The sequence below is a fragment of the Vespa velutina genome, chromosome 3 (genome assembly GCF_912470025.1).
Source record: "Vespa velutina chromosome 3, iVesVel2.1, whole genome shotgun sequence".
Classification (NCBI taxonomy): Eukaryota; Metazoa; Arthropoda; class Insecta; order Hymenoptera; family Vespidae; genus Vespa; species Vespa velutina.
Genome location: NC_062190.1, coordinates 12,087,774 through 12,110,740, shown reverse-complemented (window position 1 = coordinate 12,110,740; position 22,967 = coordinate 12,087,774). Strand labels below are relative to the sequence as shown.

At 37.2% G+C, this 22,967-nt stretch overlaps 2 protein-coding genes across 6 annotated transcripts; one reads left to right on the top strand and one right to left on the bottom strand.

Moving 5' to 3' along the window:
- The first annotated feature begins 954 nt into the window (after positions 1 to 954).
- LOC124948178 (PDF receptor) lies at positions 955 to 19,884 on the top strand. Of its 5 annotated transcripts, XM_047491458.1 has the most exons (14): positions 3,675 to 3,758; positions 3,831 to 4,190; positions 10,592 to 11,220; positions 11,411 to 11,518; positions 13,056 to 13,219; positions 14,402 to 14,505; positions 14,621 to 14,765; positions 14,848 to 14,950; positions 15,671 to 15,791; positions 15,901 to 15,979; positions 16,234 to 16,319; positions 16,673 to 16,853; positions 17,462 to 17,576; positions 18,183 to 19,876. In XM_047491458.1, exons 3-14 carry the CDS (start codon positions 11,142 to 11,144, stop codon positions 18,476 to 18,478), a joined length of 1,581 nt encoding a protein of 526 aa, XP_047347414.1. In that variant the 5' UTR covers positions 3,675 to 3,758; positions 3,831 to 4,190; positions 10,592 to 11,141; the 3' UTR covers positions 18,479 to 19,876. The 5 variants fall into 5 exon arrangements, with proteins under 5 accessions (XP_047347413.1, XP_047347416.1, XP_047347417.1 ...); XM_047491457.1 differs by lacking the exons at positions 3,675 to 3,758; positions 3,831 to 4,190 and adding an exon at positions 955 to 1,265; XM_047491459.1 differs by lacking the exons at positions 3,675 to 3,758; positions 3,831 to 4,190 and adding an exon at positions 2,322 to 2,341.
- On the bottom strand, positions 19,550 to 22,901 carry LOC124948190 (45 kDa calcium-binding protein). The gene is made up of 5 exons (XM_047491488.1): positions 22,444 to 22,901; positions 21,880 to 22,372; positions 21,339 to 21,602; positions 20,958 to 21,139; positions 19,550 to 20,859 (listed from the first exon to the last, which is right to left on the bottom strand). The coding sequence occupies exons 2-5, from the start codon at positions 22,358 to 22,360 to the stop codon at positions 20,683 to 20,685; spliced, it is 1,104 nt and encodes a 367-aa protein (XP_047347444.1). The 5' UTR covers positions 22,361 to 22,372; positions 22,444 to 22,901; the 3' UTR covers positions 19,550 to 20,682.
- Positions 22,902 to 22,967: the final 66 nt, after the last annotated feature.

Genomic DNA, 22,967 nt, shown 5'->3' with positions numbered 1-22,967 from the left:
TCGCGTTAGCTTTATCGTCGTTAGAACGATAAATTAATTAACGATCGTAGCCTTTTGCGTAAGCCGTGTCAAGTCGATAAGCATGCACGTTCTTCGTTCGGATTCAATTAACAAAGGAGTCCCCGTTAACCAATTTTATCACAACAAAACACGCCAATGTACGTGAACTTTTAATGAAAACCTTTGTTTGTTTCACTACTACTCTCTTTTACTACAATCTATATATTACTTTGAAATGAAAAAGATATAAAAGATATCGTAGACGAAGGAAGGATCGCGCGATATGCGATTAATTCGAAAGCGATCGTTTAATAAATTTTTACGTTGTCGAGATATTGATTTATACGCGGTCTCGCATAATGACCAATTAGAAATAAAAATAAGAAATTGCGGATGGAACTTCATTCGATAGTATTTGCTAATAGAAATTCCAAAGAAATTTTCGTTCGCTTTATTTTACGTTCATGAAAGAATCGTAGGGCGGCGCGGGGGGGAGGGGGGGGAGGGGCCATTGGCCTATTGGCCTATTGGCTATTTCGTAAGATGAATCACGAAAGTGAAACGGCAAGTTGAGCACGCGAACGATGCCCATTCCCGTCTCTAAGCACTTTATTTTTATTACTTGTTTACTTGTTTACCGATTATAGATCCGATAGAGAATGTTTACAGAATTATAATCGATAAACCGAACAAACTTTCCCGATGAGTAAATAAATTTAATAAAAATGGACGCGCGTCTAATTATTTTGAAATTGGACACTTATGCGTTGACGAAAAAGAAATTGCATTTAGAGAGGCAAGGAAACGTGTTTTAATCGTCGAGAGTATGATCGGCGGGGCATGGGAGGAGGGGAGGGGGCGATGAATGGGGGAGGACCAATCGCGAAATGATAATCGGAACGACTGGAGATGGAGGGGGAAAGTTCGACTCAGGGAGGAATGCGCGCCTGACGAACGTCAGGAACAGTTCGCGCGCGTACATCGACGCGTTATCGTCTATTCTTCCTTTATTATCGTACTCTCTCTCTCTCTCTATTTATTATATCACTCATCTATCTTTATCATTCATCTATCTTATATCATTAATATTCTGACTACGTCATCCATTCATGTTCGATTTTCTTTTTCTTTTCTCGTTAATGAAAACTCCAATCTCTTTCGATGATCGTTGAGAAATGTTGACCGGCACCGTCGTCGTATTATCGTCGACGTGACCGTCGCTCGGAATGTCGCGTCGTCAGAATTCAACCGGAGGATCTCGCTCGGTGAGTTTCTCCATGTGTTCCATCTCGAGAATATTTTCCAAATTATTAAACACAAACGCAATTGTCAATTTCATTTCCGCGATCTTATCGAAGTCATGCTCACCTAAGTCACTAACATTAAATAACATTTGAAACCGTTCGACTTGCGAGTCGAACGTTAAACGATTTTCTAAACGAAGGATCCTTCGACTCGGCGATTATAAAAAAGTAATAAATGCGCCTTCTATAACGTATGAAATTACGAAGAAAAGCCGGCCCAATTCGCGATTATATCATTTTTCATTCGACTCGTCTTACTTTTATTCACTTTACTTCACTTTATTTCTTGCTCTTTTTTATGCAAAAAATTATATGCGAAAAATATCCGAAGAGGTAAAAAATCGCGAATATCGTTCGACAAACTCAAATCGTTGTCATCGCGTTGGGATGAAAATTATCGACTTCCTTTCGGAAGAATAAAAAATGAGGTCTTGCTTGAAAATAGGTAAATCTTTGAGAAGTTACGAAATTGAGGCGCTCGAAGATTGTTAAGTTTCGAATCGTTGGCCCAGTCAACCACATCTCCTTCGTTCAATTTTTGAAGCCGACAGAACCAAGTCTCGACGATAGAGGAATACTCTCCTTCTCTCTCTCTCTCTCTCTCTCTCTCTCTCTCTCTCTCTCTCTCTCTCTCACTCCGTATTCACTGACCATCGAGCTTACGGTCGAATCGTTCTCTCGACCTCGAAAGACGACTTCTCCGATCTATCGTTCGAAAAAATGTGGTTCAAGGTTACTTATTAATTAATCAAGGTTATTAATTATTTAAAAACATAGCGTCGAAGGAACATCGCTATTCTTCGAAAAAGAATAAAGGTCCGCGCGCTCGTTCGCGAAAAAATATCGTTTATTTGCCAAAAAATTACATGTCATATAATTTAATTATATACCTACTATATCTATTACCGTAGGACAAATATTCTTTTGAAATAAAGATAAACGTCCGAATTCTTTAGTTTTTGCCATTGATACGAAAGAAACGGGATCATTGGCAGAATGTGCGCATGCAACAGATTTTACATTTCTATTTATCGAAGGTAATCAATTTGTTTCTTTTGTTGATTTTTTGATGATGAAATATATCAATGTAAGTAAATAACCATGGGAAGGAGAAAATAACTACTTGCCCGAACATTATTTTTTCTCCATGAGCAATCTTATTCGTATTCTTTGAATCTATAAAGAGTAGAGAAAAGCTAGGGACGGACGGTACAGTGCGTTCTTCATTTAAATTAAATTAAATCCTTTATTATTTTTATCACGATTATTCTTGCAATATTCCAATTGGTAAATATAAACTTTTTATGACGAGGGCTTTGGAAGATAAGAAACTAAGAGACAACGATAAAAGCCGTCGTACGGTCGCATGGGTTTTACGTTACTTTACAACGATTCTCATCGTCACAAAATATCGACTGTATTAAAACGTCTATTATTTCAGCGTGCATCGTATTACCGATAGCCTTGTCAATTCATAGCTGTATTAACGAGAGAGACATATTGCTTTATCATTGGAAAAGCTTTACTATGACCTCTGTACTCTGTACTAATATCGGTGGATGCGGATTTTTAATATCTCGATTATTATCATGAATATTTTGCGCGATATTAATATTACACTTAGCTATTATCAATATTATGATATCGACGCGTCATAGAAACGGTGCTAAGCTAATTTCCAAGATATTAATGCAATTTCGAAAGGAACGACACTTTGATACGTACAAAATGAATATTTATGTAATTAAAATACCTAGATACGTCAAAAAATAAGCCCTCTCTCTCTCTCTCTCTCTCTCTCTCTCTCTCTAAGAATATCTGTCAAAAGATTTCGATCAAGAAATTTCTTAAAAACAACGAAAAACTCGTACATTCATTTTTTAGAGTACGTCAATAGAAATGTTTTTTTTGTTGAACGTAACGTTTTGAAATTCAACTCGAGCGAAGGCATTTCGTATAACATGTTGATCATACTTAATTCATCTTGCTTATGTAATAATGATCGTTGGACATTTTATAAACCAGCTAATGTACAGTAGTTTTGGCCCCATCTAGCTCAGACGCTTTTCTTCTTCCCTTTTCGCATTGGCTTTATACACTCTCATTCTACTATTAGTATTATCTCCTCTCATCCTCCCTTTGTCTCTCGTCTACTTGCTCATTTGAATTTATCCATTTTCTCTCTGGCATCCAATGCTCCACAATACTCTCTCAGATCAGTTAAATTTGCTTTTCGTATTTTCCTACGATTTCGAGCCAGTAACTCGTCGCAATTTCTTTGCCCTTCCTCTCTCCTCCCTTACCCCCCCCCCCCTCCACCACGCCCCTTTCTCTCCTCTAGCGTGTTTTCACCTTTTAACTTCGATGTAGTTCGTTTTACAGCAGATTGCAAAGATGTGTGTCCTTACGGATTTATCGATCGTATCGTATCAATTGGGCAAATGACGAGAACGAGTTAGTATAACGATCCCTTTTGATGCAATTAATATCGATATTGTACTTGATCAAGCGTTCTTTGTCGATTAGTTTCACCTCAAATCAAGATTCTCTGACGTATCCATTTATAAGTGAAAAAGTCATTTTGTACGTTTTCATCGAGGAAGCTTTGCGAGAGGACAAGCATATATGATAGAATGTTATTCGACGAGACGTTGCGAGTCACTCTAAGTTTTAATACGATCAAGTTTGATCATGTCGAACGAACAAACAATATAATGAGCGAATATGATATTGACGCATTCGCGAATATTCTAAAAACTCTTCTAAAGACGCTCGAATAAACAAATTGTTGATGGAAGACTTGTACTCCGGCAAGGCGTATCCTTAAGACGTAATAACAGGAAGCAGTCGTACATGCGTTTGAAAACAATCCCGTTTAAAGGAGGAGTAAGTATAGAGTATTGTTAGTTCGAATTTCTCTGATATATGGCACGCACGAGCACGAGCTTCCTCGTCCTCCTTCTTTTTCACGCATGAACGTGTCTTCGTCGTCGAACACCGCTAGTACTTGCCGAGGAGCCGCCAATCTCTATTGTTTCGTTCTAAAGCAAGACATTTACCGAGATGTTCGTCGTGACTTTCATCGTTACATTTCTCGACACGTTTGCCGAGGAATGAACGACAGGCAACGGAACGAACAGGCAAAAGAAGTTGAACAGGCAAACAAATTGAAACCTTTTGTTATTTAAAAAGAATGAAAAAAGTCCATTGTCGATCGACCATTTAATTCGCACCTTAGTTACGCTAATTCGGAATGCCGTGAACGCGTTCGTTAATGCGATCAACGAGCAAAAATACCCACGCACGCACGAGTCGCGAATAGTAATTCTTCCCTTCTTACATCGGCCGGTTAATATGAAATTTCCCTCGGACGCCGTCCTTTTCCATTATTGTAACGCTGGTCCAATAAGATCAATCGATTAATATAGAAATCAAAAGTTTCAAAGTTTCTGTTGCTATTTTCTTGACCAATAGGGGAAAAATTAATCTCTCTTCCCGAGATCGAAAAGTTCGTTGATTCTTCATATCATTCGATAGAATATGAAAATAAACTACTGTACTAAATACGCACAGTAATACCATTACGCATAATACAAAAGGAAACCCTTTTTAAGAGAGCATTAAGTACATATATATGTAAATATACAAATATATGTAAACTTTCGAGAGTGTTATCTTTATTTGAATAATCACTGTCCATTTGAATGTTCTCGGATCATACATCTGTATTAAGAGTATTTAAAATAGCCTTTCTTTATGCATTGTTTCAGAGAGAAACGAATAGTATTTTTTATTAATAGCCGGTTACATTACTTGTGGTCGAATATATTGTAGTCTTTAACTTTCTATCTTTAACTTTCGAGAGATTACGAGGCACGTATTACGAGATTCGAATTCGACGTGTAATCGGTGAGCATCACAGAGTAACGTTATTAAAAATTGTCAAGATCGTAAAGTTGTTTAAAAAACCAAAAAGAAAAAAAAAAATGAAGAAAAGATATTTTCCGTTGAATTGCCAACACAAAGAAAAAACAAGCAATAAGAAAAAAATGAAAAATAGGACATAACAATATTTACACGTACATAATTAAGTACATAATTAGGTCGTGGTTTTCAATGTAACGCCAAGTGGAACGACGTATATAAAATCATGTTTAGTGCGTTTTAAAGGACCTCTATATCACCGCCACTTATACTTTATGGTCCGCTGTCATATTCATGCGATAAATAAATAAATTAATTCTTTCTATCGGTATTAATAACGGTTGGGTAAACAGCAAGATAGCTTTGTACGGATTTAATTAATTTCCCATCTTTTTTTTTTCACTTTTCATTTTTTATTATTATAGAATACGCGAGTAACGAATAGATTAATTTTATATAAAATACTTGCAATAATTTATACGTAAAGGCCTTATAAGTAATCATTTAAATGATATTACGTAACAAATATGAATGACGAATACAAAAAATACTCAGCCAAATAAGCTTTGCCTTCATTACGTAAGCATTACGAATTAAAATCAATTAAATTATTATAATAAAACCAATTATTATTAGTAGAAGAAACAAAATTCTCTCTCTCTCTCTCTCTCTCTCTCTCTCTCTCTCTCTCTCTTGTTAATCTCGTCGATTTGTCAGTTGTTTTTAATAATATAGAGCAGATCGCTTTCAAAAGTGCTCCTTGAGCATTAACGGTGCACTCGGGTCTATTTATGTGTATCGAAACTTGTGCTATCGCTTTATTTGTCACTTTACGACAAGATTTTTTCAAAGATCGCTTAAACATCCATTTAAAATATCAATTAATAATGTTAGTTTTTCATTAGTTTTTCTATCAAAGAAGTTGAAGCGAGAGATGTTATTTTATCACTCTAATTATTATTACTAGGTACAATATGTTTTTATGTAGAAATGAATTTTTCCGTTTCTCTTTCTCTCACGCCTTCGTCTGAATTCTTCGTAGGTTCTCATAAAAATGTTTAGATAAAATGTTATCCTTCCACCGGATAAGCCGATTTAAGCGAGTCACGTAATCGAAGAGGCAGGCAAAGACGGCGAACGTAAGGCGAGAAACGCGATCGCGAAATAGACATTTAGGTGCCGTGTTTCCGTATTAACACTTTTCTGCTTTTCCTCGAGAACCGTAGTGTCCTCGAATGTGGCTAGTTCAACATTCCCGTTGTTATACGATACGACGTTTTGCGTTGGAAATTCTGACCTACTGAAAAGGATGCCCTTGCCCCCTTGGTTACCTCCGTGGCATCCCTCTTCTTCCAATCGATCGTCCCATTTTCTCGCAAAAAGCTGGCTACGAGCGTACCTTAAATAGAAATGCGATTCTTCTTTCTACCATTCTTTCATTTTCATATCTTTTACGGTGAGTAAACGCTAAGCCTAAAAAATTTCTTTAATCTTCTGTTGCACCTTTCACTTCGCATTATTTCTGCGTAATGTGTACAAACGGATCCATACCTCGAATGGAGCCGATCTATCCAATCATCAAACAAGACGTCGAGTTCACGAAAAATTACAAATTTCTATATTTGGCATAATATTCTATATTCGGTGTTAATATCAATATTCAATTTTTTTAATTTTATCGTTTAAAAAATTTTTCATATCTACTATAATATATTTCAATGTTTGATCATAGCGCAACCCGAAGGCCCACGTATGATTATTTCTTTTAATACGCGATAAATGAGTACGAGTATGGCAATAAGATAGGATTGTTAGAATGGCAACATCTATGTCATATTAAATTTGCTACAGAATCCTCCTCGCATACGGAATATCACTACCGTGTCACTTTTGATCTTACGGCTGATACGCGACGGGTATACGCGACGATGCGTATCGCATAGATACCTTTGATACCGTCGTGGAATATCCATATTTCCCCTTTTCAAATGCATCGTAGATCCAAGGAAATAAAAGAGCCAATAGAAATGCTCGGAACGATTGGAAGGCACGTTATCACCAATATAAGAAATATGTAAGGTTACGATTGATATTGATTTTGATCGAAAAACGAAATCGAACGTATCAAGTATTTCTGCGACTGTAAAGGCGATTTAGAAAATATAAATATAAATGCGCATACAAATATATAATATGATAACAAGATGAGAAGGAAAGATTTTGCGCGGAATGTCTTCGTAGACAAATGTTCTGGGGTATGTAAAAAAAAAAAGAAAAAATAGAGAGAAACGAGGAGGACACAGAGCATGTTATCCGCTTAAATTTAATATAAGATGAACTGGGGGGGGGATTATTTTTTATTAGTTTTCTCTTTGTTCAAATTTTTGTCCGCGAAGAAGAAAAAAAATACTTGCCAAGTGTACTCTCTTTTAAATTGCACTCTGTCGGACATGGTTTCTAGATGCAATCGCGCAACTTATATACTTTCATTTTAATCAAAAGTAATTTTTGAAGAAGATACGTATATTAGATGGAAAAAACGATACTTGTCGGTTTAATTGCTCTAGGGAAAAGTTTTAAGTGCAATATCTATTCACTTGCGCAATTTTGTTGCTGGTCCTGTCATATATCAGTCGAATACCACCACTATTCACTCTCATATCGACTACTCTTTCTACTCGATTCGAGTTTCTAATTATAATCGCGATAAAACGGCGTATAGATTATATCATTTTACTTGTTTTTCCGTAAAAAAAAAAAATGAAAAAAATATTCCGATTTTGGACATAATTTTGACATTATCCTTAGCATTATCTTATCGAATTTAACGACGGTAATGACGATCGAGACAGGTACGATCGCGAACAGTAATTGGCTGATACGTAATCGCCGACAACATTTCTATACCAATTACATAATTTCCAAAGGGCTCGCAAGCATTCAACGTTGGTTTTCGCGTCTAATCGATAGGATGGATAAATAGATAGGTATATAGGCTTTGAATAGAATACGGCTTTTCTTTTCGCACAAAGCTTATCTATTATTCGCAATGCAAATTGTACAGTTGCTATAATTTTTACTGCATTATTAGTGCAATTTTGTGATATCCTTTAGACATCATTTCCATTACCAAGGACACTTTGAAATGGACTCTATTTAAATTCGTGAAGCATAATATATTTTCCATGCTCTTTTCACTAAGTCACACGATTAACGTCAGTTCTACCGAGATAAGCTACTTATACGTATACGTACGTAATTATCGTATTAATTGAGAGATCGCGTTGAGACGATTTTAAATAACCCTATGTTAGATCAAATTACAAAAAGAAAAAGGAAGACAAACAAACAAATCCACGAGAGGATTATATTCATGGTCAAATATTACAAGGAGTAAGCCATACCGATCACACGTTATCGGCATTATGAATATATCAGAGGGATTTTAATTTATAAGCTGACTGCTTCGAAAAAGTTCTTTGATGGTTCTTGAACATACGTCCTCGATGTATATCGAAATAGTGATGGCTTGATCCGTACTAGATTTAAATGATCGACATAGAAGTTGGCCAAGAAACGATTTTCGTTTACATAGCAGAATCGCGAAAAGGTCAAAAAATAAAATCATTATTACCTTCTTTCTGTGAATATAAAAACTTCAAAAAAAAACTTTTGCAAAATGTATTTTCAAAATGTACTTTCTTAAATCTATGTAGAATCATGCACGACGCAATCAGACTCAACATCGAATCTAACCGGCGATATTTTATTGACTTTTATTTTATTTCATCCGCGGTCTAGTTAGCTGTGAAGAAAAAAAATTAGAACGAGTTAAAAAATGAACAAATACGCTGGTCTAATCGTAAGACCGTCTTGCACGGAGTCACACACAATTATTCGTTAAAACTGATTGACCGAAAAAAAAATGGATTAAACATGGTGAAATCTCATAAATAACTTATAAACGAAAAAGTAAATATTTTGAAAGATAAAATTGATATACGTATTTAATGTAGTAGATACTTGAAATAAAATATACGAGAAAAATATTTGGAATGATAAAGTAAATGCGTATTTTGTCAAGAAAAAAATATACGGGATTTGACGTCGACGCGGTAACAATGTGAGGGTACTTGAGACCACTCGGCCGAACGAAACCACTCGACTCTTTCTTGACGTCTTCTTGCTCGAAGATGAATTTCGTCGTACTATAAGCAGAAAAACACAGTCAAATTTTCATTCCGAGATATGTATGTGTATATATATATATATATACATACATACGCTTATCTTTCTATATTAAGCCCGGTGTGAAATTTTATTGAAGAAATATACCTATATATATATCGAGATTCTGTAGCAGCTGCGAATTAAAAACACGATAGCCCAAGTTGATGAGCTCTGCTGCTTCGTAACGTATACGATGAAATATACGGAAAGTCCTAAGGTCGTACTGACTCGCGTGTACACGCGCGCATATATATGCATATATTTACGTTATAGAACATAAGAAATGCGAATATGATACGAAAATCGATCGATCAGGATTATCGCCAAAACGTGAAACAATATCTAGCGCTAGTATAAAAATGATAAATTCGAAAAAGCAAATATTACGACATAACTCGGAAAGCCGACGACACGCCAATATTTTATAAACGCGACGATGCTCCGATTATTTCGGTCGATGCATCTTCGAATATCATTCGTTTGGCAATCGAGCGATCTATCGGAAGAAGATGTAGGTACTAATTACTAGTAATTAGTGACATCCACAGAACAAGCATAGAGCCAATTTGGGACTCTGTAGGGGGACGTGTTTCTTTTTTTCACTCGATTTACTATTAGAAAATATGAAAATTATGTTATATATGAACGTAGATGGATGAAAATGAATCGATCGAAACGATTAAAGTAAATCACTAAAGTGTAAATAAAGTGTAAAGGAAGAAAAAAAGATAGGGGAAAAGATAAACTTTCGAATGCATCCAGTGCACATGGAAATCGATGGCCGTTATTTGGCGCGCATTACTTTTAATGTTAAAAAAACTACGTAAAAGCCCATTTAGAAGTGCTACTTTGATAATGCAAATTAAAAATAATATTAAAACTCGGTAATAGATTTGAGCAAGCATAAATAAGTACGAATTGATATTGAGCTAAAATATAAATTTAAAATGAAACGATGAGAAATCGGTATTTATATTTTTTCAAATTTTCACGAAGCATGATGAAAAATATAGGTGCATCGTATAAATACTAGAGAGGAAAATACGTACAAACTCGCGCGACATATGTTCTATCTATATATTAATATCGATATGAATTGCATTAATTCGCTCTTGATTTTTCTTCTGTTTCAGATCACGAAATTATTCAAAAACAAAGAAATTCTATTTGAATATTCAGATATTCGAATAGTTCTCTTTCTTACAAAACGAAAGACGTTTCAAGGAGAGAAGACATACTCGTTGTTTGAATTGTTAAGAACGGTGAAAGAGGAGGAGAAAGCACATGATCCTTCTAGCAAGAAACTTTGTATAAAATAGTTTTCACTTAGAACTTGATATGCTAACCAACTCAGCGGAGTAACTAAGGAATAAGACCATGGGACGTAAATCGGTTTATCGAGAAAAATTAATTTCGATCAAAGAGAAGCGATTTAAGCCTTCGATTTTATTTTTTTCCAGTCTTTAAATTTAAAAATTAATACTCTTTTAGTGATTCGACGAATCCGATTTTTGACTCTTTCAATCGAGAAAAGACATAAATTTACGTAAAGAAAGATAAAGAAATATTTCTTTTCGACAAGTTGGAACGAGAAGATATAATAACGAAGAAGAGAAAGCAGTCATAACTGTCGAAGATGTAGTTGCTTACTAGATGTAGTTGAAATGGACAAATAGGCGAATAATGGATGGCCTCGATACAAGAGGCAGCACCTTGGAGCTCTGCGACATTCGGTACAAAAATTTTACGCCACCGCATGGAGGTAATGTTCTCTTTCTCATTTTCTTCCTTTCTTTTCGATACATAGACTTGGCAAAATTTTCCTTCGCAAGGAAATTAGACGATTAAACTCTCTTTCTCTCTCTCTCTCTCTCTCTCTCTCTCTCTCTCTCTCTCTCTCTCTCTCTAAAAAGAAGAAGAAACGACTCTTTCCTTTGCTTCTATTTTCGTAGAGCTATGGTGCAATTCTGTCTGGGACTCGTTGCTTTGTTGGCCGCCGACGAAAGCTTTCAGTACGGTCAAGCAAAGATGCCCTTTCGAGGATGGTTTCGACACGACGAGTAAGTAACCCTTGACTTGCATATAAATGAAACATTAAGCCGAAAAAATGGATAAAATCTATTCGTAGTAGCTCATCCGTAAGGGATTTCCAATTTAACGATACGTAACGCTTTGACATACGCGATACAGGAATAACACGAATTTTATCCTAACGCTTGTTTTTCTCTCTCGTTCGACTCGAACCAAGATAGTTCGTGTTTGCCAGTAACTTTGGCCCCTTGGGGATTCCTTGCGTTAGCCGAGAACTACGCCATACTCGAATTTCCTGAGAGAGGGAGAGAGAGAGAGAGATATTAAAGGATAAAGCTCACGGTATATATTTTGAACGAAGGATAACAGAATGACTCGATGGAAAGGGATATAGGACTCAGAAAGGAACGAAATTGTTTCCTTTCGTCGTTTCATATCAATGAAATTGCGTAAATAATAAAAATTATTGCTTCTTCGATGGCGACGCGTTGATTTTTATTTTGGCCAGGAACAAAGGCTCTTCCTTTTTTTTTCCGTGTCAATGGGAACGCTTTGTGAAATACATCGAACCGTCGAGTCGAAAGGAAAATGAATGGAAAGAAACATGGATCGGAAGGATTTTATAAAGATGGTATTCTAGAGAAAATATTTCATGCGTGCATTTACATCGAGAATCTGATACTGAGAAAAAAAGAAAAAAAGAGAAAAAAAAAAGAAAAAAAAAGGAAAAAGATAGTTTATGTTACAGTTAAATGTTATATAACTTGACGTTTTCTCAGCGAATTCGCTAGAGTAAAATCGGATCGATTTATTGGGACAGAATGAAACACACGTGCATCAGCATGGATGAACTTGGGTCGCGAAGATTTCGAAATGCAGTTTCGACAGGACGGCGAATAGCCAGTTTCGAAGTTGATGCTCACTCGACCCACTTTGATCGAAATGTCTCGATAAAGTAACGCAACCCAGACGCAAATGATTTTTCTCTCATTTAGTACCTTCCAACTCTTTCACGGAAAGTAGGAAGCGATTTGCAACTATCTCGCGTTTTTAAATACAACGAGGAATTCGAAATCGAAATTGTCTTAGAAAATGTTCTTAGGAATCTAGGAAATATTCTTCTTCCAGAAGAATATGGAAGATTGAAACGTTACACTATCCTACTAAAAGCATATCTTTATTCTCGCTTAAGATATTTCTTTTTTTCTTGCTTTCTTTCATCGCACGTTTATGTGGTAGCATTTAAAAAGACAGACCTCGTTTCTTTGCGGATTCACGATTATACATCTCTAGATAGCATCAAATTCGCGCCAACTCGCGAGAAAATGGAAGATTTATTAGCAAGTCTCGACGTATCTGACTCGTTATTTTCGGATCGAATTTTTTACAACGATCGTGTTAGAATCGCGATCAGGGCCATTTAATCGGATCTAACCAGGATCGTTTTCTCAATCGTCATTCAATTCTTATGCTACTTTACGTATCGCCGATTTATGTATTTACCTGAGGACAACCAATAAATACTCCTGGATGGATGTCTCTCGAAGGAAAAATTTTTTATTTTAGAATTCGTGGAAAAGAAGTGTGGTTACAACGGACGATGGGAAGGACAAAACAGAAGTTCGACCGGCGAAGAGTCGACTCACGGATGGGCAAATTATACGACCTGCATGACGCCGGAAATACTTCATTTCCATGAGAAAGTTTACACAAACACGCAGGAAGGAGAGGTAATAAATTGAAAAGTTTAACAAGCGCTACGAAAAGACTTAAACGTAAAACGCAGCCCTAACGAATTTGATCGCTTTTGGCTCGTTCAATTTTCTTCGACGGCTGAAAGAAAATAAGCTTGTTAAATAAGATATTGAGACGACCGAGACCAGTTACATTTTATGATCGAAAAATCATAGGCTACCGACGGGATCGTAAATATAATCGATTCTTCGAAAGGATTGATCGAAAGCCGAGTAAATGTTAATCGATGCCTTCCATTTACATACTTTCCATTTATATACTTTCCTCTCTTGTATAGCAGAATCTCTAGAACTAATATTATAGATCCATTAATAGACCCATCTAATGAATAAATGATTATATTTTGATTTCTAATTCGATCTTCGAAATTGCAAAACGTTTGAGAAATATCGACATTTTTCCACTGGCGGATTCGTTAAAATCAACTCGATATACGTACTTCGTAACATACATACATATATATATATATATATATATATATATATATATGTATATATATATTTTATATATATATTTTCGAGCTGGTTAGCGTAGGATGTGTCGACAGCTGTCTAAAAATTCGAAGCTTGGAAAAGCTTCTATAAGAGAGAAAGAGACTTGATTCTTATCCTTTCTTTCGCGAATCATCCCTCCTTTTTGATCCTCGCTTTGATCTTCTCTTTCTTTCGTATCTCCATCATTCGTTGGATGAAGCAACGATAAGCCGTTATCGATCGTAAAGAATTTCGATCTCGAGTTAATTATCTCCTAAAGGACAAAGTGTTCTAACGTGCAACATAAATCACCAGAGTGGTGTAGATACCGGTCGATCGTCGTTGGAACATAATATTATATTATTGACTTCCCGTCGGAAAATCGATTTTAGTTATGCTCACGATTATGCTCAAACAAAAACGAAAGTTTCGCTCTGATATAACGACATTCAATATTTATACGGCGAAGTAATCAGCGGGATTGATTTGCTCGCATTGAAACAATATTTTGATAAATGTTGAATGTTCATCTAACGAGAGCGAAGAAGTTTAAACTTGGTTTCTCCCAATGAAAAAACATTCCATAGTTTTCGTTTTCCTTTTTCTCCTCTTACCGGAAAGAGTACCGAGGAGCGAAAGAGGTCTCGTAGATGTTGCCATTATAAAAGCGCTCCTTTCTTTCAGATGAAAATGGACATAGCCGAAAAAACGCGCACTCTCGAATTCGTCGGATTGAGCATATCGTTGGTGGCTTTGCTCGTCTCTTTGGCAATTTTTTGTCGATTCAGGTAAGTTTTTTAAATTCGTTCGAAATTTAATTATCGAAATTCATCGGATAAATAAGAACGGAAATTGCATATTAAACGATTTAGGTACGAATAATAATCCCTAAACTCTTGATAGGTCACTGAGGAATACCAGGACAAGGATACATAAGAACCTTTTCGTTGCCATGGTCATTCAAGTTCTAATAAGATTGATCTTGTACATAGACATCGAACTTTTGAGAAAGAAAACACACGGCACGCAACGTGGCATAGGAAATACGGTGAGTCCATTAATGTTGAATTCGACTCGATAATTATTATATATTATATATCGTATGTACCGTACCTTTGTGTCTTTCGTAGCCGTTTCTCTGCGAGGCCAATTACGTTTTGTTGGAGTACGCTAAGACCGCCATGTTTACGTGGATGTTCATCGAGGGTCTCTTCCTTCACAACATGGTTACCGGTGAGTAGAATTTGGTGTCTCCGCGTGTCTGATGACTATTAGATTCGAACGACTAGAGCCGGCGGAGCAACGAACAGCCAACGACGAGATACCGTATACCCACGTACTGTACAGTTACATAGAATATATTACATGGAATTTAAATATGTGCATATAAAAACTATAAAAGAACGGACGATATAAATATTTACATAGAGGCGCGTACGAACAAGTTCTTCTCAGAAAGTCGAGGAATCCTCTGTTCGTTTGAACGACCTTACCATTTACTTTTCACCTCTGTTCGCGATCGTGCGTTTACCTCTTACGCATTAATGCTCGTCTCTCTCTCTCTCTCTCTCTCTCTCTCTCTCTCTCGTGTAAAATAATCGTGTAAGAAATAGGAAGAAGGAGTACGTAATAAATGCGTACAAAGAGGATGTGACGGCGCGAAAAGGAAGAGGAATTAAAAAATGGGGGAGGGAGCGAAGAAGAAGGAGAGTAGACGAATTTCCATGCATGTTAAACGGGCCATTTGCATCCGTTAACGAACATATCCGCTTTACTCACTTTGATCGTACTTTTCTTGACGAAGAACACAAGTGCTTCCCTATACGGCCATAGCTTGTTTTCGTTTTTCAAACTGACCGAAAGCTCGTTCGAAAGAAATTATTTTTATGAGACTTTGCGAATGAATTGCCCTAAACGTTTCAAGACTAATACTTCTTCTCGTTGCTATCGCAGTGACCGTCTTTCAAGAGACGTCTTATTACCGTATGTACCGATTTGTGGGCTGGGGATGTCCCGTCGTGATAACGTTAATCTGGGCCATCGTCACAGCGCTTTACTACCATCCCAAATCGAAGTAGGTTTTACAAACCTCTCGTATCGATAAAACCTTTTCGCATTATCAAAATATCTTTGATGTTGTTAGAACGTAAGGGACTCCTTTCTAAAGCTATCTCTTTCGATAGATTTTTGAGATGTTGGTCGGGATACAATTTGTCTTCCTACTTTTGGATTATCGAAGGTCCGAGATATGTCTTAATACTGGTAAGTATTAACCTCGATCGGTTTTTCTCTTTTTTCCTTCTTTTTTTTTTTTTTTTTTGTTCCAAACAAAATTGTCATCAAAGATACATAAACACATTAATACGTAGACACATTTTTAGCAGATACAAAAAGAAAATCATTAAAATGAATATTTCTAAAGAAAAAGAAAAAAACAAAATGATACCTACACGTATTCCGGGTTTCAATTCGTCAGGTTTTAATTCGTCCTCTTTCTTTCTCTCTAAACGTTTCAGCTGAATTTTTTGTTCCTGCTCAACATCATACGCGTGTTGGTGATGAAGCTACGGCAAAGTCACACCAGCGAGATTGAAAAAGTTTTGTAAGCTCCGACTGAATAAAATAGATTGTAATCGTCGAATAAATCTCTCAACTTTTTATTCGGTCGACGAACACGCGTTTTCTTTCTTAATTTGTCGTAATACGTCGTCATTGAATTATTTGACGAAACGAGGAAGCTACTCGCCGCATGTCTTATTACATAATTAATAAGAAAACTATCGATCGCTGTTCACCGATTGTAATTTCGAAAGGGAAACATTCTTTTCTGGATACTTCATCTTAGACGTTCGTCGACTCGAGTAAAATAGAAAACAAAGGAGAGAAAGAACGTTCGTAAAAATGACAATCTTTTCGATCGTTCGAGTTCTAATCTTTGACCTTTATGATTTTCAGAAAAGCTGTGAGAGCGGCTGTAGTTTTATTACCCTTGTTGGGTATCACCAACATCTTATTCATGATCGAAGCTCCGTTGGACAACGTTAAGAAATTTGCCTTGTGGTCGTATTCGACGCATTTTCTTACATCTTTCCAGGGTCTCTTTATTGCGACCCTTTATTGCTTTCTCAATGGCGAGGTAAGAAATTCTCTTGGAAATAGATGGAAGGAAACCTTCCATCTCATTCCCTCAAGACAATTGAATATTTGCGATCGAAATATTGAAATAAAGAAATAACTTGTTAGAGAGCTATAGAATTTATTTCTCTCGGTGTATGCCTTGGAAAGTTTCTTCGACCCATTAGCATTAAAATCAATTTCGAAAGATTGACAAAGTTTCGAGCAATAATTAGTGAGTTAAACCGATGATACTAAAATATGAGCACGTGCCTGGAATTTAAGCGATCGATGATGTACTTAAATAGAAATACATCTGTGTGTTTAATGACGAAGAGTATAGAGCAAACAAAGCTCTCTCTCTCTCTCTCTCTTCCTTTCGCAGGCATTAATGCACGCGTGTGAGGGAGAATCGTTAACGAGGAGAATGATAGACGCGCATGTATAATCTTTGTCCCGTGCGCAAAATTGCGGTCAACTTTCGTACTGATCGTTCGATGAGAATAAGTCGATAAATCCAGCTAATGATAAAGTATATCGAAGAAACGCTGGGATTTATCGATGAATTTTCAATGGTGTACATTTACAAGCATACCTTATAAATATCAATTATTGTCATCACGACGACAGGTGAGACTAGCTCTGGACAAGACCATCTCCGTCTATCTATTCTTAAGAGGAACGGATCTTCAAGCGAGAAGACAGTCGACTTACAGCGGTTGTCAGCCTTATCGAATAACCTCGGGTAAGTTTACTTTTTTCTCGCTAACGCGTTACGATGAAAAGAAAAAAAAAAGTTAATCGATCGGTCATGAAAATTAATAGAAAAAGCTATTATTACGTTGATTCGCTATTTCCGGAAATGGCATCCAAACGATAAATATGTATGTATCTGTCGGCGTTCGACGCCTCGGAAAGTATTTTCTTATACATTTCTCCAACGTAGAAATTGTCTCATTTCTTACATTGTCAACCTCATTTCGTTTGATGACATTCTCGTTGAAAGATGCGACTTTTCTTTTATCTTTCTCTTTTTCCATTCTACTACGGTACGCACTCTGACGCCACCCACGCTCGTAGAGGAAAACAACTTTTAAATAGAATACGTTTGCGTTGTCGGAGTTACGAAAATAGATTAGCTGCAACCGTAATTCGTAGAATGGTGGGCGCGCATTGTTCGGAGTTATATCGTATTATTACATTGTATAAATAAAGGAAATTCCATTGATAAATGATGAATACTTAATATGAATATTTAATTTGGCCTATTAGAGAGAGAGAGAGAGAGAGAGAGAGAGAGAGAGAGGAATATAACGATTCATTCGCACATGTACATCTAACATGTTTGCAGAACGACGCTCTGAGTATGGCAGTTCTTGCGAGTCTTCAACATCTAGAAACAAGGTTCGCGTTAGAACATCCCCTCGAGTTATTGAACATCCAGCGATGCCTTTGAACTTGACAACGACAACGACGACGATGACGACTACGACGACTACGACGACGACGACGACGACGACGAGGACGACGAGGACGACCACGACGACCACAACGACGACCACAACGACGACGACGACGACGACGAAGACGAAGACGGATAACGAGCAACTCATTGACGAAGCCAATGATTACACGATCACTGTCTAAACAACAATCGTCTAAAGTAATCTCGCAACTATTTCCTCTATATCCTTTATTGTCATCATCGAGTATGGTGAAATATTATTCGAGCCAAACTCGATGAGATTAAAATGAATCGCTTGGAAAAAATAATGTTCAACGATGGCTTCACGCAAGTTGAGCAATCTATGAAGCTATCTAAGTTGTATTAACTAAAAGTTTCTAACTCGATCTCGAAAAGTGTGAGAAAACACGATGAGTGATTATGATCGATTCGCAGATTTGGACAAATAGAGAATTCGTAAAGTTCGAACAACGTCGAACGACGATGAACGGGTGTTATCCCACGCATGTATACATACCTATATATATCAGATTAATTCTAAATTCAAGAGGAGATTGATTTCTTTTTCTTGTTTTTCTTTCTTTTCTTTTTTTTAATGAGTCTACGGACGTAGTGCGTCGCACAATATCGTCGTTCGGGAGATTGTTATCCTAAAGAATAATGAAAAGTCCTTTCTAAGCGTGTATATCCTATAACTTATATGTGTACCCACGTAGAAATAAGAAATATTAGTACTCTCAAGTGTAAGCTATAAAATTTACGATATGACATTTTATAGACATATAAGATAAGGAAGGACTTGATTGACGTGCTTGATAAAAAAGAAAAATAATAAAAATCACATATTAAATGTTGCTGTTGTAGAGCTTTTTCGAAACACGTAATTAGGGCATCTTGCCAATTCGATTAACATTGGGTAAATAATAAAAAAAAAAAAAAATTACACGGGAAAGGGCTAATCTCTTGATATTGATTGAACGGATGAAGAGATAAAAATAGAAAACTTTGACTAATTTCGATAATTGACCGATAACCGACAGCTGAAGATAAAACGTGAGAGCAGATAGAAACTAAGAGGAGTGGCTATTGTGTATTATTATCGTCGTTTTCGATTTGCAAACTACGAGAAAGTTGCATGACAAAAGTGTCCTTATATCGTTTAGAAAAATCGTAAGTTACGATTGCTCGCGAGGGAATATAGTTTAAAGATTACATTATCCATATCCACGCAAATCTTAGAAACGTCCTTTTAATACACGATATAAATAAAAAATTTATTGCTTTGCATTGTACATAGTAATTAACATATTCGGTAAAGAAATTCTGCGTCCATACGCGAATACAGTACAATATACTTGCCTCCTCTTCGTCTCCTCTCTCACCGCTGGTACGTACCTAGTTATACATTATAGAAATCGCCCATGCAATTAGAGATTTTTGTCAAACTTTTTTTTGTCAAAGCCGATGATAAATATTATTTGTTTCTCGAGTCTCTGTAAAATCGATACATGTCGATTGTTGTTAATAAAAATATGAAAAAGCCGTGGAAGCATAAAAGGCTTGGCTCTCATTCCCTTTCTCCAAATCGAAGATACGAGAAGAGGTGAGTGAGGTGAAATCAGTTCGAAAACGCACATACCTCTCTCTCTCTCTCTATATATATACATATATATATATATATATATATATATATATATATATGTATATATATATGTGTATATATATATATATATATATATTCGAAAAAATGATTTTATTGCGATAGAAAGACACAAAGGTGACAATATATAGGAACCGTTCTATGTATAATACATCTCGTTCTACGATACATGTACCTCTTTAGAGTATGCGTAAATATGCTCTTGCTTCGTTACTTTCTAATACAAGACAAAACAAAAGAAAAAATGTTCTCTGTAGCTCTCTATCATGTAGCTACCGTCCCGCAAATTATTGTAATATTTTAATATGGATCGATCGATGATCGACCGTGATAAAACGCAGAATCGAAGGAACAAAATATTGTACATAGAAAGTTATACGAAGGACGGACTTATCGACTCCTTAACGCTTAAATGTTGATGGCAAAACTGTTCGATATACGTCGAAACGACGAATCGAATCGAATCGATCCGACAAGGTGAGTACCCTTCTTTTACCATAACGCGATATCGTATTTATAGAATATAGTGCACCTTAATAATATAGCTACACGTTAATCGAAATGATATTTTACGTCGAAAAGACTATCACAGACGCGTTGTCAGAAATCTAATCGGTAGTCCGGCATAAAGACTATAAAAGAGTATTGTCTTTTTTAATATATAATAATATATCGCTTATACTACGCATCCTCCGAGGATATTGAGATTTCCCAGATATATCGATATCAGAATTCGTCGTGGAAACTTTTCTCGGTGTCGACCATTTTACTGCATAAGAAGAGATCCGTCTTGCTCAAAACTTCCGAGAGATTTAATTTCCCGTCGAGATTAATATCCGAGAGACTGATCAAATGTTGGGCCTCTTGAATCGCGTGCCTCGGATTCCGTGGATCGATATACATCTAGAAAGAAAAGAAAAAGAAAGAGAGAGAGAGAAAGAAAGTAGGAAAAGAGGAGAAATGCGAGAAAACGAATGCAAAATGAGATACGAAACACCGACCAAGAGTTCGGTACGGTCTGCCTTCCCATTTTTATTTTTGTCGATGAGATGACGAAACTCCTTTCGCCTGTCGGCGCTACCTCCGACGGTTTGATGCCGATCTTCGTCGAGTTCCAAGCCAACACCTTCGGACGGCAAATCCGAAAATTCGTCCTCCGTCAGTTGCTCGTCGCCGTCACGATCTAAGCGAATAACAATATAGACAAGGAGGAGGATGAGGAGGAGGACAACGACGACGACGACGACGACGACGACGACGACGACGACGACGACGACGACGACGACGACGACGACGACGACGACGACGACGACGACGACGATGTAGATACGATATAATGATATAATGGAATAATAATGATAATCGGTAATCGGTCGGATTACCAAATTTCTCAAAGAGATCCTCCACCATTTGCAAGAGTGCCCTGTGACTGCTTTCCGGATGAGTAAAGGCCAAAAATTCGTCCAACGTCAATTTCTCCGGATCGTTTCTCGCCGCGTCCGTCCACCTAGCTCTGTCCCTCATGATGCTCTCCTTCAACGTTCTCGACATTTCCCTGTGCCTCTTGTCGTGCGAGCGAACGTAACTCTCCGGGAAACCGTGCGTTCGTAAAAAGTGCGCGTGGTATTCCTCCCACGAAACTTCGCCTATACGAGAACATAGAGGAAAGCGAAATGAAAAGGCAATTTTTCGATCGAACAATTTCAAATTATTCAGTATTGTGTCCAATTATATTCGGGCGATTTCCAAAGGATATAACATAATGGATAGGAAACTATATGAAAGTATAAAATTTCCTTCTCTTTTTAACGCTGTCTAATTTATTAATCTCAAGGTACGCGCTATACGGTGCTCGGACGGCGATTCTGATCGAAGGAAATGCGAACGTGACCGGTTTAAAACATTTCCTTACCGTTTCCTTACCATTTCTTGGATTATTGTCGATGGCAGTAAAAAGACCGACGTTGTCTCTCATAGCACGACGAACGTGTTCCGTGATCTTAGCGTGAATCCATTTAGCAAGTTCCTGAATGTCCAACAATTGATTCTCGTCGACGTCCGCCCTTCGAAAGATATCCTCCAACAAACTTTTCGGATCCTCACGATTTTCCGTCTCCTCGTGCTCCCTTATACTCTCCTCGTCCGAGATACGATCGAGAGCAACGTTCTCGTAACGATCTCGTTCCTTCTTTCCGACCGTCGCGGCCTCCAATTCGAAAAATAGGCTCTCGATCGCGGTATCTTCCTTCTCCTTGTCGTCGTTACTCGTGACGGAGGCCGGGCTCCTCAGAGGAAAATTTTTCTTGTACCAAACGATTAGAAAGGAGACATATATCACGAGTGCTACCAAAATGGTCCACCGTAAGAGCCTCAGCCATGGGAAATTATTCGCCCGACAAATCATTCCTTCGACATTCTACGATGGTACATACGTTGAACGAGATTATGGAGCTAAGGATGCGCCGACTCGCCAAGAAGTCTACTTACACGATATCGGTCCGATTCATCGCGGTCAATCGATCCGTGACTGGTATCTATTATTACGTTTAGAAAGGCTTTCTAAAGAACGCTCTCTCGTTCGAGCCTCGAATCACGATCTTTCCCAAGGTCGCACAAATCGCAATTTTCGAACTTTGTTCACTTACTTATAAAAACAAAAAGAGAAGTAATAAGTTCGCACGATACCACGATCGCATATGGATTCGTTGAAAAACGCTCGGAGTATTCGATCGTCGAGGATGCAACGGATCGAATCGCGAGACGACGAGTCGTTTAAAGAAATACAAAATCGTCCTCTTCCTTCTTTTCCCCCTTTTTCTTTGTTCCCTCGAACAAAGTGTCGAGAGATACTTATTCAACGCGAGCGTTCTCTCTCATCGAACGTGTACGATACGGCTTTAGGATGGAGACTCCATTCTCGTACGCCACCAGGCGGGTCAAACGTTCGTACGCGTCGTCGTATTGATCCACTTTCACTCTAACCTCTCTCTCTCTCTCTCTCTCTCTCTCTC